Source organism: Numenius arquata, chromosome 11 (genome assembly GCF_964106895.1).
Source record: "Numenius arquata chromosome 11, bNumArq3.hap1.1, whole genome shotgun sequence".
In the NCBI taxonomy this organism is placed as follows: Eukaryota; Metazoa; Chordata; class Aves; order Charadriiformes; family Scolopacidae; genus Numenius; species Numenius arquata.
The window spans coordinates 26,834,911-26,855,954 of NC_133586.1; the positions used below are offsets into that span (position 1 = coordinate 26,834,911).

A 21,044-nucleotide genomic window follows, 5' to 3' on the forward strand; every position below is an offset into this window, starting at 1 on the left:
ATGGAGTTTACTATCCTCAAGAGACTTGGGTACTTAATTTTAGAAGAACAAGTATATCATCTCATTCAACTTCTTGTTCATCTCCAACGAGATGAAATTAATCCAATGACTGTAATTACCGCTAATTTAAGATTAGCGAGCAAGTCCATGTGTCTTTTCCCGAACACTCACTCCTGCAATTCTCTACAGCACCATCACCTCTGTTTTGGAATAGAAGCACTATTATTAGATAAAGCTTCTGTGTCCAGCACGAGCAGCAAGTTTATAAAAGGAAGAACGAACACAGTTATTAGCAGTATCATAATTTTGAAGTTGCCTCTTAAATCTAACAAAGAGGTGATGAAAATGAAGAAGAGGACTGCTTTACTGAGAAAAGGGAAAAAAAAAATAATCTGACAGGCTCTTCAAAATGAATGGGTAATATGCGACCTCTCTAAGATACCCAGTAAGCAGGGAGGGCACTCCAAACGGGCTTACAGATTTACTACAACCACTTCCATAGTGCGGAACAATCCATCACAAAGCAGTTTAAGAACATTTATTGCATTGCCTTCACAACCCTACTCCCATTTACTGCAATCAGATTTCAGATACATAAGCAACTGGCAATCCATTTTAGACTGTACCCAGTTTATTTTCAAAGATGAATCTGTGCAAAAAAACCCAGGCAGTGTCAGAGGTGCACAAGCAGTTTTGGTTTGTACGTATCAGCAGAACAAACAAACAAAAAATGCTCTACAAGAATTATGCTATTCCTGATAAATGGGACTGCCCACACCTCTGCTTTCTTTTGAAAACTTACCTACACAAAAATGAGTCATAACTGTGCTGTTGAACAAAACAAATTTTACATGCAATTTAAGGTTAAGCTCAAGCTATCCAAACATGGAACACACGCGTAACAAACAGGATTTTAAATTCCTGCTCAAACGGGCATTTCAGTGCAAGACTAACCAGCACTGCCACTCGCATTCTCGGAAAGAGTTGTAGTTCTGTGCCCAGCCGTGACTTTCACTCCCTGTTTTAATGGAGAGGCTCAGTTTGTCAGCACAAACCATGAAGGCAGCGTGATCTAGTGGCGAGTGCCACCAGGCACATCTCCATTCTTTTACCTCACCCACACCTGCACTGCTTCAAAAGGGGAAGCACAAGTCTTGGGAAGCAGCATTTCATTAAGATACTAAAGCATTAACATAAACAAACACAACTAGAACAAATTCCCTCAGAAGCAGTATGCTACTGCAGATCGGACTTTTGATTACCAGGCAAGCTCAAATCTCCTAAACACAATGGAGTGCAACACAGAGTACTCAGCAATAAAAATAAAGTAAAAAAAGAGGTATTAGCAGCAATGGGTACTGTCCAAGGGCAACAAGGCTGCTTTATTTTCTTATTTTGAAAAAAGTAAAAGAAGAAATAATAGCCAGAAGGAAGAGCTGCCATCACTATACCTGTTGTCTTTTGGCTGCCATTATGTTAAGCTTGTCCACTTCTGGTTTGAGGGCTTTGTACTGGATACCCAAATCCTGCTCCGTGCCAGCATTTCTTAGTTTCAGGATACCTTCCTCCACCTAAAAGAATTCACATATTTTTCCAAGTAATACAGTCCACAGTTCAGGAAGTAAATCAGAACGTACTTCACAGCAGACAGAGAAAGCCCCTTTTTATTTTTTGGAGAGAGATACTTCAAAGGCTAATAGTACTCAAGGCTCAGCTCCTCCTTCACAGTCAGCAGCTACCAGCAACAGCCAAGTACACGCGTCTGAAAGGGCATGAAGGAGCCCAGGGCTCTTCAGAGGCCTTGGCCTGGCAGAGCTCTGCCCGGGAGCGCTGTAGCAGTGACCGAAGCGCACGAGGAGAGTCCTCAAATCCCTGCTTTAAGAGCGGGCCCAGCATCAGATCTCACTTCATTTCAGATTCTCTACAAACCAACCACCCACCCTCTTGCTCGTGGGAAGAAAAGGCTTCCTCAGAATTCCACATTCATTTTCTTTAGTCTAACAAAGCTACTCATCCCTAGTAGCTACAAGGGAGTATTGGTCATAAGAAACCCAAATTATTTATTTCAGATGAAAAAAAGCTGGTTACAACCTGCAGTTGCAGACCCTAGTGCATTTAGTTTCAATACTAAAAGTTCAGAATAAAGTTCAACACAGTGTCAAGAGCTACTGACAATGACTCTAAAAACAAGTGACAAACATCCATTGCACACGTTTTGCTCAGAGGAAAAACCTTAAAAACCCTCCCTGCTCCAGAAGTGAGTCGCTGACAGTGCGCATCGGGGTCAGCACACATGGATGGAACAAAGCCACTTCCCGGAGCACACCGGGCACCACAGAGTGAATCACAGCAGAGAACCACACTTACGACTTTAAGTTGAACAAGCAGCTTGTAGACATCAGCCATGTCAGCCAGAATCAGCAGGCGGGTCACGGCAGAGAGGAGGGCACGCGCTGCCCGCACCATGTTCCCTCGTTTGACGGAGGAGCAGGGGTCATCCGCAAACTCCCCCGAAGCACTCTTCATCAGGTCACCTGCGCAGGGGAGAAGATGGGCCGACTTTGATTAACATTACACTGCATATGTTAAGGGATGTAAGAATCATGTTTGGGTTGGAAGGGACCTTCAAAGATCATCCAGTCCCACCCCCTGCCTTGGGCAGGGACACCTCCCACCAGACCAGGTTGCTCAAAGCCCCCTCCAACCTGGCCTTGAACCTCTCCAGGGATGGGCAGCCACAGCTTCTCTGGGCAACCTGGGCCAGGCTCTCACCACCCTCACAGCAAAGAAGTTCTTCCTGAGATCTCATCTCAATCTCCCCTCTTTCAGGTTAAAACCATTCCCCCTCATCCTATGGCTCCCCTCCCTGATCAAGAGTCCCTCCCCATCTCTTAAGGATCCTTAATGATGCTGTAAGGATTCCTGGGCACGCCAATCTAAGTCTTGAAAACAAAATGCATCCACTTAAATACAGCCAGCAATTAATATCACATGTAGCTACCTCTGCATATGGCTACCACATGATATTAGGGTAGAGGGCCTCGTGCAGGGAGGAAGGGCTGGGAAATAACACTTTGGTCCTTATTTCCAATTGTACAGGTGTTTTAACATGCCAGAATCCTCCAGAGGGGCAAATTCAGCGTGCCTTTGCTATTACATGCAGGACCGCAGCTATTTCACAAACTATAATGCTTTCAAAGCTTAAGCAAAAGCTTTGATTTGTGCACGTGTAGGAGTTAAGCAGAAAGTACTGTAAACACTCAAGGAAATGCCACAGCTCATGGGACTGTAAACAACTCGGAGTGATGACCTGGCTGGATATGCCCTGGTTTGCATTCAAAGCAAGGCACCGCTTCGTAAAACGCTTCAGCATTTCATAGCCTGTGGGTCTGCATCTGGTGCAGGAGGAGAGAATTTGGGTTTCAGATGGTAACAATGCAATCGGTTTAACTATGAAAAGCAAAGGCCACTTTACACAGCTAGAGAAATTCCTCCAGAAGGCATTTGGAATGCATAAACGTAGTGTCTGCATATAGTCAAGAGGAGTACATTTTGGATTTCTCCCCGCCCTTTCTGAGGCAGCATTTTGCTTCAAGTACCACAGTTCCTACACAGCAGCAAGTTTTAAATTCCACATTATTTTTCTTGGTGAACAGTTAGGACTTAGTTTAGAAAACACCAAGTACTCAAGGCCAGAGATTTGTGCGCAGCTGGAGACGACCACAAAGCAGAACTGCATTATAACTAACTGCTGGGACAGAGGCTTCCCAAACCTCTGTGAAGAAGTCTCCATATGTGCTATTTTTGTTTTGGTGTTTGACCATTTCAGATAAGAAAAGCACCTCCAGTAGTGTTTCACAAGTGAAAGCCGACAGTGACTCCCATCGAGGCCGCTACCAAACGGGGTTGGATGAGATTTGCACCCAAATCTCAAGATGATGCAGTGGCATCACCGTGCCAACAGCTTGTCTGCTCCCACAGCGCGGCAATCAGTGCAGCGTATCCCCAGTACAGGGAGTGTTTCAGGTTTATTTTAATGACTTTTTTTATTTAACTACTATTTTAACTACTCAAAAATATCTACAACTGGAGAGCCTGGGGTTAACCGTCCACATACTTATCATTAAGCAATTAATATCTTGCCCTGGAAGAGTTTCTAGGACCCAAGCGCTCTACACCTTCACAGCTAAATACAGCCCAAACACAGCTGCCAGCCTGTCCAAGCAACTACATCAAGACACTCAATTTGTTTCAAACGCTCCCTCCTATGTAACACCCTTCCATCATCTTAAATATTACAACTAAGAGTGGCATACAACATTTTAAGAAAAAATAAATAATATGCTACTTCAGTACTGTGACACATGAAAAAAAGCTTCTGTCCAAGTACAGACCAGCTATAAATATCAATCTAAAGCTATCCCTTACCCAACTCTTTGAGGAACACAACTCATTATTTTAACAAGTGTTAAGAGGCTCCAGATTTCCAGATGGGTGAAAGATGATGCATCTCCAATGCTGAAAAACTGTAACCAGCCATGAGACTGTAAAAGCCCTACATAGCTGACATCACCCTTTCTTCATTCCTTCCGGAAAAGACTAATAATAGTGAAATTAATGTCACCGCCAAAAGTATGACATCTATTAACAATCTCAGGATTCAAGGATATATGCCAGAACCAAAATTCATTACAAATATGTAACATTCTCACATTTCCAGCTCCCAAGAGAAGAATGCTGTTTTCATTTATTTCCTATTTAAAACAACTAAGAGAGGTGGCCACTCACTTCATCTGAATCTCAGAAATTGCTAACAAGGTTACAACCCAAAATTATCCTCTACCCATCTCTTAAATTGCAACTTTACAAGCCAGTCCTGAAATAAAATGCTACTCCTTCCTTCCTTCCAGCCTTCTTTTACAAAGAAAAAGCAACATGGGGTACTTATTTTAGCCAGATTCAGTGGGTAAGAGGGAGCTCTGCCCTGGCCTAAGTACACAGTTACCGCATTACGTGTGCGCACTAGCAGTTCAAATTGGATCCAGCATAGTCTTTCATTTTCAAATTTGAACCCAAGGTAACACAGCAAGTTTGAAAGCAGGGATTTCAAGAGTTAAAAGAAATACACTGTAGAAGTCAGACTATGAGGCTCAGATTACATAGCTGGTAGGAATTCTTATATGAGTAATCTGCTTTTCCAATATAACCTTAGATTTTCACTAGATATTACAAGGGAAAGATAATAAAACAGAGTAGAGAAGTGAAGAGGCAATGGTAGCCATACTATGATCTTGTCAATAAAGCACTAAGAATTCAATTAAATCTAATGGAACAAAGCCCATTTCAGAAATAGTAAGTTTTTCGTCCATCAAAAGAAAAATTACCATTTTCTAGTCTCATTCCCTCCATGCCCACAGGGTCTGACAGCGCTTTCAGACAGCACTATTAATCCTCCTCAGCAGCACGGTACATGATGACCATGACAGAGAGGGCTCTCTTTATCCAAACACTGAGAGAAGGGGAAAGCGGCGGAGAAGACAGGCAAGGCAGGACAAGGAAGACCTAGGACACACACAGGCACTGATGGGTTTTTTCTCAGCTAGAAATCCGTGCCCACACATCACCTTGTACCCTTCCAGTTCAAAGCCTGTCTCCAGGCTGCTTTGCTGGCACTATTAGAATCACAAGGAGTGCCATCAGGCCGTCTCTCTACCCGCCCATAACAGCCCACCACAGCTCCCTAGAGGCTGCCTATTCCCCACCCCATGAAGGCAACCACAAAATTAGAGCTTCAAGACTCTACTGATCCTGAAACTGAAGTCCCATACTACCACAAATGCCACCTCCAGTGTCACAACAGGCTGCCCTTGCTTTCTACTATAAAGGTCAAGGCCCCGTATCTCCTTTTGCCTCATCAACATGGGAGTTGATACTCATGGCAACAAAAGCTTCTGTTAATTCCTTAATCTTGTCTTCAGTTAAATCCATATACTGCCTACAACACTCCTCCAGTTTGCCAAGAGCCACATCAGAGCTCCCTTAGGTTATGACTTTTCAAAGACCTCCAGTCCTTGTCTGGAGGGTTATTTCTAACACAAGTGGTACACTCCTGAAACAGTTTTCTCACAGGAAAACAACTGAGAACTCTTTGCACTCCTCCAAGAAATTAAGGTAAATGGTCACAACAGAATTTGAGAGGTGAGTTTTCCAAGAATTCAGAGTTTAACTTCAAGTTATTCCGCAACTGGCCTCCTCCTGTTCCTTGGAAGTCCTTAAGCCATGAATCTTGTATGAAGTACAGTTAAAAAAATCCACCAACTTTTTAACCTTTCATCATTTGCCTCCCTGTTCAGTTTTGGAGAAACCTTCACTCTGCAACCACGCTGAATTAGCAGGTTCACTCCCCTGCATTTGCAACCATGAAACATTATCAAAGTCCACAGCATTCACAAGACCATTCATCCATTCTCTTACTTGAAACCCTATGCACAGGCTTAAGCTTTAATTTTAACCTTTAATTTTTGGTCTTTTATGTAAAATTACCATAGGAAGAACACAGCAGTAAGAGCATAGCTAATACCCTGCATCCTCATCAGCCTATAGATATATAGAGGCAGTGAACTGTGGTCCTCAGTACTCCAGGAAAACAGGAACAGCCTGGTCGGCCTGACCCAAAACATTTCCTTCTTGGCCCCAGAGTTTGCTGCCTGTCCCAGTGCCAAGCACTTGGGGAAGAAACTGGTTCAGTTCCAAAACACCCCCCAACAGCACGAGAACAACTGACCATTTCAGCCTATAGTCAGTCTTCGATGCTTTATGAGAAGGTAAAACCCTACAAAGAGTCTACAGTGGGGGAAGCAAGACTGGGCAAGACCAATATTGTCCCTTCTGTGACTCAGCAAAACTCCAACAGCAGAAATTAAGGTAACGAATGCTGTGAGGATGCTGGAATCCAAGACATTCACATCAGATGTTTTCCCAGTACTAAGTTTTTTCCATAACCACAGCAGGATCTAGTCTGAAAAACACATTAGTTCTTGGTCTCCACTACTCTGTTCAAAATTTTATTTTAAGATGTCCACCTATTTTAAAGGAAGTCAAAAGTCCAAAGCTTTAAAGGGCCAAGAATCTTAGTTTAGGATATTTCACAAACTTGTTTAATATTTAAAGCAAGTTATAATTTATTCTTCCATTGTAAAAAATCAGGAAGACTTTGAAGATCCACTTATATTGATTTAGTATGTAGTCATGCTATCATTCATTCTAAATAGCCCTTCTCACTTCTTTGTTTTTACCCCCAACAAATGGGATTTTATGAACAAGCATGCTCACTAAAATCATGTACCCTCTCAATCTTCTTCTTGCTGGGCTAAAAAAAAAAAAATTTTAATTTTCTCTGATGAGACAAGTTATCTATTGTCCTAATCATCTTCATAACCTCTGTCTACATTCATTCATCTTTTTTTATTATGGTAACTAAACCGCTCCCTACTCTAAATAGAGGCATTATTAATTCTATTTTCCTGTCTTCTGCTGAAGATAAATTGTGCTATACATCTATAATCCCCCTGCTGCCATCAGACACAGATGCTGCCCGCTCATGATCACCCTAGTGCTGACTGAGACACCCAGATTCTCCTCTCCACATTTGCCCCCCCATTGCAAAAGGCAGATAAAGGCACCAACACCTGGAAGTTTTGCTAAGCACACGCTCAGGTTTTGCATTACACATCCCTCATTTCTCCAGTTCATGAATTCAACTGGTCTCCCACAATACTGGGAGCACATCTGAAGTGCACAGAGTGTATATAAACACGTATGCCGAGAGTTTGTTATCTCCTTGCTGTTATTAGCACTACTGAGAACTGCAGTCCTCCCCTGGGCATTCTCAGCAATAAGCCTTCCCTCTGTTGCATCTCATTTTTCACTATTTGCTTCTAATTTCCTCAAAGGTTTGTTTGCTTTTTAATTTCCTTAGTGGGAGCTGCTCTGCTAAACCTGCCTGAACACTGGCACTGTGATGGGCATGGGCTTTTAGCCCTCGTCGTGCTGCCCCAGCAGCCCAGCCCTGCTGCGACTGCGTCACCACCAGCAGCAGTGGGCACCGTTCAGGCCAATCACTCGAGTTTCATTATCACCCACCCAGCTTCAGAAAACAGGTATTTTCTCTATGCACCAGATTTCATGCAAGCTGCAAGCAGTAAAAAGGGAGGAAGACGTGAGACGACATTAAGGTGGGAAGTTATTTCACTCTAGCACCTCTCAGCTACGAACTCCACCTTCTCTGTCAAAGATCACAGAATCATAGATGGTTTTGACATCAAGTAGTCTCAAAATCAAGGCAGGACCAAGGAACAAGCGAAAGGGTCATTCCAAAGGTTTTTAGAGCAGTCTCTCCTTCCTGCCAGCTTCTCTACATATTCAGCTAATGGAACTTCTCAGTCCCGAGTGCTGAGTATAGTTCCCTTGCTCACTAGTATCACCAAGAGTCATTTGAAGGTACTCACAGACGAGCTCCGACTTGCAATTCCGAGCAGCAATCAAGCGAGCACCAAGAATTAAAGGCTTCAAGACAAAGGGGTGTCTTTTGCTGTTGTTTGTTGTTGTTAAATTAAGCCAACTCAATTAGCCCCTTATACTGCAGCCTTCTTATGTTGATCTTTCTTTGCTCTGTCAACCAGGCTCATCCAGAACTTAGAACCATTTTCAACTAATATTTCATCACTGTGCAACTTCAGCTACAAACAAGTAATTAATGCTAATGAGTTTTCCTTTTTTTGCAGCAGCAGCCGCCACCATTAATACCAGTTGACTGGGTTTCACTGAAGCATAGAAAAGGCTCATGACTGGAAGAATGATAAATGATTTATGAGCAACAGTATTTACTAGTGCATATTTTAGAGTCAGCCAGCTCCATGGGCTTTTCTTGCAGGTCTTCTCCAAGAAAGTAAAGAAGAAAATGATAAAATCAACATTAGATGTGGAGGAGGAAGCCTGGAATATTTAATCAAGGTCCTTGCATTCTGTTTGTTGCCATTTACGTTTTGCATATTTCAGACACCCGGCTCTGTCAAGCCAACACTCAGCTCTTCCTCCTACAATGCTGTTGCGTATACGTTCAAGTATTGGAGAAGTTATTGACATATTTGAGACATAGCTCCATTACGTTTTTGGGGGGAAGTTTACTTTTTAGCCTAAACTGAGTTTTAAATGCTCGTCAAAGACCCAGCCCTTCTGCTTGTCTTCTCCGTCGCTACTTGGGACAACCAATTTCCAGATCATGCTATTCCTCAAGGAAGCCAGCAAGACAAGCCAAGGATCTATGCAAGTGGAGAGGGGCAGAATCATTAGAAATAACAGCAAAAGGGAAACGGGAACAGTTCTACTTTCTCTGAAAAACCATAGTTTTACAAGTTGTCAGGTACAGAGCTCTTACCTTGCTTACGAACATCTTCCACAGCCGCCACCAGCTCCTCTTTAAGGAACTGGCTCTCTTTCGCAATTTTGTCTCCTTTCTCCAGGAAATTCTCTGTTGCTTGTTCAACTGACGCAGCCAAAACATGGGCCTTTTTAGAACGCCCTCGCTTTTTATTAGAGGGCCCCTTGTTGCTGGTGTTAACCAGTGTTGTTACCTAAAGGCATAGATGAAGGTAAAAAAGAACAAAAAACATGAAAAAAATTAGAAGTTTATCTGCTTGACAGCAAGGCCATGTGTATTTTTTTTCTAGACAGTATAGTGCTAATACCTGTACTATTTCCAGCTCCAAAGGTTAAACTCACTTAAAAGTGTTTTTCACGTCTCTTTAAACATTACCATGCTTCTTGATGAGCATTATAAATTCAGCTAAACTGCTTAGAGATTTTTCTTATCAGCAGCAGACCTGAAAATTTGATTTTAATAATTGAGATCTATTTGTATTTTTGATAAACTGCAATCTCAGTACCAGGCCAGAGCTATTTGGCACAACATAAAAAGGACCCAAGTTGGGAATAATTAGCTTGGGATAACTCTCCAGGCATAAAAGACCCCAAAAAAGGTTGAAGCCATTATCTACGGAGATCTAGCAACACAGTATCTTTTCAGTCCGAAACAGTACTACAGCCAATGGACTAAACGCAGAGCAAGGCTTCCTAGAGCTCATCATTTCCCTGAAACAACCCAAACCAAACTCTCAGAATCCTCCTGAATCAACAAATATTTTCCTTTTTGTTAAGTCTAGGAAACTGCATACAAAGCTACTTCACAGGGACGTTAAATTACAACGCTAAAAATATTACTACTCTGGGAAGCCCAAGGACTGGTGCCATAAAGGTCCTCAGAGCTGAATCCATCTTCTCAGCAGGTTGATTCAGAGAGGGAAAGCCATCAGTTGGGTGCAACAAGGCAACTTAATCTACTTTCCTCTCTGCATTTCACCAGTCAAATCATTCACAAAATTTGGGATGGCCAGCACAGCCTATCACACTACTTGAGGATTAAGTTACAGACACTGAACTTGGACAAAACGGTCCTATAAACAAGTTCGCTCAGTAAAGTTTGCCAAATTAGGTCAATTTCTCCCAAAGAAATTCTCTTACTCCACCACTAACTCCAGCTAAAAAGCTTTTTTACAATATATAGATCATCCAAGTGCTCATGTGAATGCTGGGGGGGGAACAAATGGCAGGCTGTTTCAGAAGTAAGGACAGCAGCTCAGTGATTAAAGGGAGATGTAAATATCATAAATAATTTGATGGTTACAGTTCATGCTTAGCAGGAGTTGTGTCCAGTTCATACTGTCACTTTAAAATTCCGTATGTCAAGAAAACAATGCTGAAGAAGATGAGCTCAGTGTCTCCAGTGCACCTTCTCTTCCAGACCTCAGAGAAAGTCTCTTCCAGGAATCTTCAAAATGCCCGATACACAGAGCTCACATTTACAAGACTTACTCTGGCTTTCCTGTATTCCTCAGTGCATTTCACTGGGCAACATACACCATGCAGAAATAAGCTCTTATTCAGAAAGCCAGCACAAAGCGTAGGCAGAAATTAAAAGCAAGCATGCATATCTTGTAAAAGATACACTGAAACAGTAACAAATGCCATAAAAGCGTAGCTCTGGGGTGGAACTCAGGAGGGGTTGGTAATCTATGTACTACACAAAACTGCTCTAGACGGGTCACAAACACCCACCACCACACATTTCACCCTCTACCTGAGCCTCCTTCCAAAGGGAACTCTAAATACAGGTCATCTCAAATTAAAAAAAACTTGTAAGACCCTACTTCTGGCAAGCGCTAATGGCTTCATTGGAAGGGACTTTTGTCATTCCCAAATACCAGCGTCTACATGATACATAGCACAGCTTTGTAAAGACTCAACAAACAAGCAGCATATCATCCAAAATACAGGTAACAAACAGCCCAGCAGCAATGGAACAGTAGTTGCTAACATGCATTTCTGCACTTTAAGTGAAATATTGTGCCTTATCAGGTGCTGGAGAAGCACAGTCTCTCTAGACTCATGCCCAATAACTCTCTTACAATAAAGCTGAACAAAGAAATTACTTGTACACTTTTTTCCATCTTTAGTTTTGTAGTGTTTTTACTTCCGAAGTTTAAGCTTTGAAAGCTACTTAATTGAAATAATACATCAAAACATGTAATCATCTTTATGAAGGGTTCTCCCCCTGCCATTTATTTTTCTCTCCTACCTGTGTAACAAGAGGCTCAAGTAGTCTTTCAACCGCCAGTGTTCTTATCTCCAAGCTTTTGGGGTCCCATTTGAAGTTAACGTTGCCTGCAGTAACAGCAGTCATTTCTACAAGGAGGAAAGATATACATGAATACATTTTTGTTAATTATTAATGCTGTTGGAATGTATTTTTAAAATAAATTAAAATGGATGCTATTAAACACACAACAGGGTACATCTGGTGTAAGTGTAGGTTAATACTGTCTCTGGAAATATCAGTTTTGGCTCAACTGGTGATAGTTCAAAAAATTGCTTGTTATGACAATATACAGACATTACCTGTATGTTTTGATTAGGAAAATAAAAACAAACAAAACCACACCAAAACCTGTTCAAAAGCCACAATATTTTATCAGAGCAATGACAAGATAGGCAATGTTTGCTCTACTCATCAGTGGTTCTCAAGCACCGAAAAAGGGATTTACAGGCAATGGGGGCGCTTTACCCACAAAGCCAGAGGTTAAGCTGGTCTGGTGCCCTCAGTCCGGCTTTGAGACACAGTCCAAGGTCTTGGGGGAGCAGAAGGGGACACCCCGACTTCAACAGCACCAGAAACCTGCCAGTGTTCTCCATGAGCCACTACCCCAAATGCTCTGTCAAATGAGGAGCCAGACTCTAGCTCGACTCATTCAAGCTACTCGTTCATCCAACTCACCTTTTGTAAGTACAAAGGCAAAATAGTGAATATAAGCCTTATAAAGCCAGAAAATCCAGTTTGTTCACATTTAATAGCTTACGTATCTGCTACACTTCCCCTTCACATTTACATAGGAGGGAAAAGCAGATTTGCATGAAGAGATCTGTTAAAGCTGTCACTGAGCCGTTCCTTCCTGTTACAGTTTTATATCGACATCCCAATGGAACAGCAAATATGGTTATGGGGAAAGTTTAGTGAAACTACTAAAATAGCTCTGCTTCTGAACCAGTAGTCTAAAAGAAAAAAAAAATAAAAATAATGAACACTGTGATGCTGTACAGCATAAAGGAATAACCAGAACCATAATTTCAGGAAAAAATAGATTCAAAGTATTTGCAGGTCCATAAAACTAGTTGATAACGCTTCAGACTTAACAGATTCCAGCTCTTCCTACTTTGGGTTGCCTTCACAATTCAAGATTATACTAAATCCACAGCTGTAGCATCATATTTAAAAAAAAAAAAAAAAACAAACAAAAACCAACAAACATTTCCAAAGTCTACTTTCATCTCTTTTCCTAAGTAGCTCCTGTTGAAGTGGTTTTAAAAGCTTATTAGCTGATATTTTTAAATCTTGCGCTGGACAGGGCATTGCCTGCATAGCATCTCAGCAGACAGATTGCTCTGACAGCACCAGATGTCCCCGAGCTGCCAGACAAGCACAACGTCCCATTATTTTTAAGAACCAGGAGGCAAGGCACTAATTTTGGTAACCAACCATGTTTACAACACATACCAACAACTAACCGTTTTATACTGACGCTGACAGTTAAACAAGCAGAAACAGCAGAGACGTGGCTGCTTGTTTGCCGTCGAAGAATAAAACCTCTGGGGCTCTCAAGTGGCTCAGCCCAAGAGGGCGTAAGGAAGTCAGGGCTTCGCATCACCTGGCCTCACTCAACAGCACCTTCGTGGCAGGCTGAGCCCGAGACATCACCCAGGCTTTCCCACACCAGGGACACGATACAATAGATTAAGTACTCACTACGCTACTGAAAACACATCTTTGCCCTGAAAAGCCTACACGCTGTCATCCACTGAAGTATGGCTTTGCAAGGTGCAAAGCGGGAATAGTCACCTAACCTGCATTCAGCTTCCCACTTATGCCCATGCTCCAAGTGCCCACGCTGCTGGAGAGCAGCGGAACTTAAAAACTAAAAGCTTAAAAAAAAAAAAAGAATAGGAAGAGATCCATGCCAGCATACATAACATTTCTGACAGTTTGAGATCAAAAAGCTTGAAGGTGCAGATGAAGGGTCTCAGCTCCTGCAGCAGAAGGCATGCCAGGCTGCAGCTCCAGACCCCCAGGGAGCTGGCTACAGGAGGGTTGAGGATGGCTACATCCTCTTCCTCACCTTACCTCTGACACTTATCATAGAATCACAGAATGGTTCAGGTTGGAAGAGACATTAAGGCCCATCCAGTCCCACCCCCCGCCCTGGGCAGGGACACCTCCCACCACACCAGGTTGCTCAAAGCCCCATCCAACCTGGCCTTGAACCCCTCCAGGGATGGTGCAGCCACAGCTTCTCTGGGCAACCTGGGCCAGGGTCTCACCGCCCTCAGAGTGACAGATTTCTTTCTGCTACCTAATCATCTAAATCTTCCCTCTTCCTTATCACTAAGCCCTGGGAACTCACGAGCTATCCTTCTCTCCCATTCATGCCCCTTTTGTTTTTTTTCTGCTGGTCCAGCTTCACACCAGCTTGTGTCACGGCCCAGATGCTGTGAAAAACCCTTCAGCCCCACCAAGTAACATCCTACCCTCAACAAGGTATTTCACTGTTTTATTCCCTCCTGATTAGCTCGGCGTGAATGCTTCCTACGTGAGAAGCCAAGAAAAGTACACTGAAAGCCTTTATGGTTTCTGAGAAACACACCCAGGGCTCTGGAAAGCCCATTAGGTTTCCAGGTAAAAGCTGTTTCTATATATTTAATGCTGTTATTGCCTCTCGCAGAAACAAAGTGCAGGACGAGGTAACCGTGAGAAGATACATTAATTGTATTAGTAGGATAATGAAGTCAATTCATCTGAAAACATGTTAATATGATAGCTCACGAACTGGCCAAAAGTAATGGTCCATAAAACCACTTAGTATGAACGTCATTGAAATTTATCTAAAAAGTATAGGTTGATATCAAATACACTGCTTGGTAACAGTGACTTGGATATCGTTTGTACACTGTAGTAAATACGTTTATTCAATTAAATACTTGTGAAGAATACAGGGACAGGCTACAGCTTACAACCACATGTGTGAATGGGGAGGGTTTAGGGGATATAAGGACAACTGCCAGGGTCACACTCCTGGCACAAGAACGCTCTGATTCTCTAGAACCTCTCCTGTCCCTGTGACTGCTCAAGCTCTTGTCTCTTGGTATTTAAATAGGGTAAGAGGTAGTAAACCAGCTCAGAGGATATTGCAGAGAGTGGTTAATTGTTGGCTCTTCAAGAGCACACAATGACTCCCAAGACACCTGCAATAACTGCAACATCTCATAAAGAAAGAGGACATCCTCTGGAAGACAGACCTAACCGCAGGCCAGCCTAGCACTGGTTTCAGACAGCTGGGGTGACCCACCTGATATAGAAAGAGGTTCTCCACACCACAGACCTACCATGCAAAGGACATGCAGCAGCACATGCACTCAAAATTGGAATTTCAAGGACAAAGCAGCACAGACCACACAGCGGAAGAGAGCAACCATCACTGAATCTGAAGCACTGGAATATATAGAAAGACACCACCACACAAGGAGTTGCGGTGCCCAGCCTGTGGTTTCATAAGCGGCAGAAAAGCTGCTTAAAAACCAACGTTCATCCACCCACACCCCCCTAGGAACTCATTCCCATCTTCACATCACACCCCCTCTGCACTGGCACAGCTTTCCCCACGGCTGAGCGATTAACCAGATGGGGAAGAACTGATTTGGCTGGAGGGAGAGAAATCCGTTTCTGCAGGGTGGGCCGAGATGCCCATCTGGTTCCCTGGGCCACCGCAGATACCGCTGCCAGTGGAACCGGCGATGGCAAGAGGAGATGGCTACAACAGCTGGCACTGCTGGCAAAGCCCTTTAAGTGGAAACAGGGGGCAAAGCTGTATGTCACAGCCGAGGCAAACCAGGTGCCACTGAAAACAGAGCATCAAGTGCAGCTTGATGTGCCCTCCCAGAACATCTAATGCTTGGACACACAAAGCCCTAACCTTAAGCCATGCTCAGAGCCCAGCACGTTAACTGTAAACCCTTCAGGTTATTACACTGGTCACGATGGCAGTCATTATTGTTGTAGATGGTTCAAGAGCAGTGCAATTATATCTCCATGGGGTTTAGTATGCTTGCAAGGACATGAGGGTAGGGGAAGAATGGAGTTTAAAGAAGCCACTTTCAGAGTTCCAGAGTCAATGAGCAGCTCTGCAAGCAGAGCCATCCCAGGCCAACCTGCCCCTCCTTTCTAGAAAGAATCAAGAGCTCATCAACTGCTAAAGCATAGGAACAGGTTTCCATTCTGCTTCACACTACTTCAAGCCATTGCAGCTGCGGTCCTACTGCTCCCTTCCCTTCCCTGCCACGCCACAAACCTGCCTTGAGCGGGCACCCACACTGGCCCATACCTGATGCAGTGCCAAAATGGTCTCAGAGAAAGCTGGTAACTATAAAAATTACCTTGTCCTGAGATGAGCTCTGCTGCTGAAGTGCACCCCAGGGCAGATCCTAGCCCTGCTCGGGAGAGGTGAGGGCACAGACCTGAGCAGAAGGACACACTGAACTGCTGGGGCTGCGTTTACATCCCACATGGAACGAACCAGGCTGTGATGAATGCACTGAGGGTGATATGCGAGTGCTCTTCCCAAAAGCCACAAGTAAAGGTGGTAGTGTTTTCAAAAGCTGGTAATTCAAGGTTTTAAGAATAACTTCAGATACCTACTTCCAGAATACTGGCATGCAAATAATTTCTAGACTTTGGCAAGCATAGGAATGCAGCTCTGTGGCTTCCTTGCAGAAGTGTCCTGAAGGCACACAAGGCTTTTCAAAAAGCCCATGAAGGAGCACTATTTCAACAGGGAGCTCTGCACACCACCAGAATCACAGAAAGGCCGAGCGCTCATGGTCCCGTTTTTCCAGGTTGCACTCCCACATGCAGCCGAAGGCAGTGCTGGCTCTGTCTCAGGCACCACTGAGCTAAAACCTTCAACCTGCTCTGTACCAGGAGATCCTGCAGACCAGGGCAAACCTCTGTTGGCTACACAGTGGAAGATCTAACTGCCCATCTCCTGTGCTGCAACTTAGGTCCCACCACCTTGTGCTACCTGAAGAGTCTTTTACAATCCATCTTCTAAGAGTCTTCAAATTTTAACTATCCTGACAGGCTGCTTTCTCAAAACTTTTAGCTACACTCACTGTTCTCTTCTGGTTTTTCTCAGGGAAGAGGGTATTCAAACAGTGGTCTCACAAATACAGTGGGGGGCTCACCTGGCCAATCACAACAGAACACATGCTGAATTCAAGCATTGTGTTACCCAAAAAACCTAACAAAAGTGTACGGTCCAAGAACATTTTATACCTGTGAGGACATTCTCCGGTTTAATGCCCTTTCTGCTACCCACCTAGTTGTTCCTAATTTTGTGCAGCTGATTGAGCCCAGGCACAGTAATACATACTTGATTGCATTATTTTGCAGCTTATTTCTTTACATAGTCATAGTTATTTTGAATGATAATCCTATCCCCTACCATGCTTGCAGACTGTCTTTGGATATTCTGTGCAATGTAATGAGAATAGCCCTTATTCCATCACCCAAGTCGCCAACACAGAACATGGTGGGATTCATGACACAATGAACCAGCTTCATTTTCCAGCCAGAAAGTGAACCAGCTTCCCTCTTCCCAAGGAAATCCTGGGTTTGTTTGATTTGTTACCCAAGTATCTAACCCATCTGATAAACAGCTGGGACAGATCCTTTACCCCCGCTGAAGGTGGAGGACAAGACAGAGCAGATGAAGATCTGTGGGAATTGGGTATCTAACGTACACCCTTAACACAAATCATTTTTGGTTTGAAAAAGGTTAAGGTACACTTCATATTAAACCCACCTCACACGCAAGGGTTTCATGATGCCCCACTGACAGTTCAAAACTTCTTTCCGTATGACTAAGAGTATCCAAAAAAAAAAAAAAAAAAAAGGAAAATGTTTAATTCTTTCCTCTTTCCCCTCACAGTCTCTAAATGAATGTGTCTACCCCATTCCACAAATCAAGCATTACTCCTCTCTGCCACTGAATAGCTGCCAGTCAAGGTTGTTTGGTATACGTGATGCTTTTCAAGGAGGATTTAATCAGGTTTGATTTAAGCTGTTTTTATTTAATGCCAAGTATACACGACTAAAAACAGATAGACATCCTCTTCTAACATAGCCTTCAAGCTTCAATTTTGTCTGCTCAGCTACCAAATCTGTCCTCCACCATAAATGCCATGAATGTATTACCTCCATAAGAATCCTCACTATTACAATTTCACAATCTGAACTACGAATACAAACTCAGATGTTGCATCGACTATATTCTTTGATTATCAAAACATTTGTATTCAACTTTGCTACACATTTTTTCCCCACACACTGTAGTAAGCAGCCTAGTAAAAAGAAGAAATTCCGGTTCAGATAACCCTTTTTCTCACCACTGCCATTCCAGATCCAGCTCTCGTCATCCGTTTTCATGGCTTTTCTTCCTCTCTGTTTCTCTTGCGGAGAAAGCCTCTAGAGAGGCATCTGAAACCACTCATGAGCAAGCCTTACACAGCCAGTAACAAACAAATGCTTCTCGACTACTCTATTTATTTAGCAAATCTTTAGACCCTGCTACTGAGGTAAGAAATGCAACCTAATCTGGTGTCCCTACAAAAATCAATGAAGTTTATAACTCCGTTTTCTCTTCTACAGGGGTGTTATGTCCTGCCTGCTGCCTTGTTATCAGTCAGCAGCGTGCCACAGAAAGCCCGATACCTTCTCCTCTCTGGAAGGACAGCCCACCCTATTCCATGCACCGACACATGAAATCAGGCATGGGGCATGTTGTCAATAGATTGAGATGCAACACACTTGACAAAGCAGCATGTGCTGTCTCCTAACAGCTTCCCAACCACTATAGTACTATGGATTCCAGTAACTTATTTTCATTCCCAAACCAGGAATGCACTCAACAGGTTTTCATGCCTCCATTTTGGTCTAGCTACCGTGTAGAGGATGGAAGGCATGCTCTGCGCAAGCCCCTTCACTAGGGGGTTCCTGGGACCACAGCAGTGATTTCACAACTACAAATAAACCATTTTTTAGAGATGACAGCACTAACAACAGCCTCTTGCCTTCAGTTATGTGGCTCTGATCATTTTATTTTTGCCAGGATTGTTTTGCCTCAAAGGAGCTAAAAAGGAGGTGCATGGCAAGCCAAATCACAGCAAGCATGGGCAATTAGCGGCTTATTTATGTCACACTAAGGCTCCGGTTCATGGATGACATCCTAAAAGAATGCAAGAACCAAACTCATGCTTATACCCATTTAACTGTCCAGATGGATATCCCGGTATGGCCTAACAAGCGTCCAATTTATTTCTGCACAGTTTTCAGAACTCAAACGGGATTCCAACTACATAAAGAAAACTGATGGGGTATAAAGACACTGCTTTAGAAAACACACATGATTTTAAAAAAACAAACAAAAAAAACCAAAAAACCCAAAAAAGCCCACACAAACACAAAAACAAAAACAAACAAAAAACAACCCACCCCAAAAAACCCTACAAAAAAACCACACACCCAGCAAAAAAAGCCAAACAAACCACCAAAAAAAAAAAAAAAAAGGCAACTCTCATTGTTACCAAACATGTTACCAAACTACCCATTTGTGCCATGAGCAGTAGGCCATTGCTATTAATAATAAATTCACTCATTCTGTCTTCACAATAATGTTGGTGCATTTTATGCTGAATACCAGCAACACCAACACCAGGAAAGATTTAACTTTCAACTTCAGCACAAGCAACCACCAGGTTTTTTTAAGTGCTATATATTTAGCTGCCTGCTCTTCGGGTCAGGACTGCAACATTCTGGCCATGCAGAAGGGCATTTTAAGCAAAAAGCAACAACTTTGAACTAATCCCTGCAGGGATGATAACCTGGAACTCTCAAACCCCAGCCACATTTCTCACATTCAACAAACCGAGGGGACTCAGCCTGGAGAGAGAGTAGATCCCAGGTGAGACTTGTGTGTCTGCTGGACCACTTTGATTCACTTACCAAGAGCCCTTCTGACCTCACAGCGTCTCTTCCTTATTCTTGAGGTGGAAACCTGTGTAAAGCTTCCCTAAAACCATTAGGAAAGAACGGAAGAATAGCTTACCTTCACTCTCAGGACCACAGCGTGCGTTTCACACCTAGGGATACACAGGCAGTGAAGATCTAACAACTAGGCTGTGGCCACAGAGCACGGCTCTTCGAACCCCAACCCGAAGTTAGCAATGAACACAAGAAGAGGCAACCTTTTAACAAATTAATTTTTGCCACAAGTATTCCTCCAATAAGAAAAAGTTTGTTATAAATTAGTCTACTTTATCAGTTGGCAGAAGAATGTGCCACTGCTGCAAAATTCTTGCTTAGCTTGCAAAAAATCACTGATGGCTGGCAATAAAAGGAAAAGAAAACCTAGGTATTTTTGTTCTGATCTTCTTCAGCGCTCGATCTGCAATAAAAAGTGCCGTTTAAGCTATAGAGTCAGAAATAACCAGAATCTGACCCCACTCAAACCGCATTTTCATTCCTAAATGGATGTTGTTATGCAATACCCTTCAGTGCTTTTAGCTGACCACATCTTCTAAATCTAGACCTTCATTAACAATTTTAAAACAGTCAGAAGTATACAAATACTGGAGTTGTTTGAGCTGACACGCATGATTTGAAAAAATGAGACTCCTATAATTAGAGGTTTGATAAGAGACAATTTGCTTAAACATGGAGAATATGGACAGTCTTGTATTAACAGAGACTAAATACCATATTCTTTCTCAAGCAAGAATTCTTTGCATGCCCAGCATAGTAGCAAACTAAAGACTGTGTAACAAAAATTCATAGCCTTACAAGAGAGTGAAAACAAGAGTGAAAAGAGTTTTCCATAGTATTCTCCATTTGCAAAAGCTACTGAAAAAAGAGCAGCCACTGAAGCAAAGGAGAGAACATGAGCATAAAGATTCTTCAAAGTGAAATGTTTTCTAAAGTTTCTAGGAAAAGCTGTTTAGAATTCCTTTTTCAGTCCTTCACTTTGATTCAGGAACACTGTCAGTCTTATCTAAAAATTACAAAGCAATTACTTTTTAAAGAAAAAAAAAAGAAAAAATAACAAAGCCCATAAATGATAAGGCCGAGAATTTCACTTTATGCTCACAGCAACCTTCAACAACATCTCTTAGCTATAAACAATGAATTAGTTTCACGGGAAGAAGAATTGCACCATCACTGCACGCCCCCAGACAACTCTCAACTTGCATCTCCACCAACACAAGCTGCAAGTTAAGAAGGGAAAAAAAAAAACAACCACAAAAACAAACCCCGGGAAGAAGAGCAAACA

The 21,044-nt window shown here is 42.8% G+C and overlaps 1 protein-coding gene across 1 annotated transcript in view; it reads right to left on the reverse strand.

Annotated features, from left to right (window-relative positions):
• The window catches only part of CTNNA1 (catenin alpha 1), a 122,902-nt gene that overhangs the window by 94,642 nt on the left and 7,216 nt on the right, over window positions 1–21,044 (reverse strand). The window contains exons 2-5 of the mRNA XM_074155901.1: window positions 11,693–11,799; window positions 9,437–9,632; window positions 2,368–2,534; window positions 1,452–1,571 (exon numbers count right to left, since the gene is read on the reverse strand). Of these exons, the coding sequence (XP_074012002.1) occupies window positions 1,452–1,571; window positions 2,368–2,534; window positions 9,437–9,632; window positions 11,693–11,797 (588 nt within the window). The 5' untranslated portion in view covers window positions 11,798–11,799. The remainder of the gene's footprint in view (window positions 1–1,451; window positions 1,572–2,367; window positions 2,535–9,436; window positions 9,633–11,692; window positions 11,800–21,044) is intronic.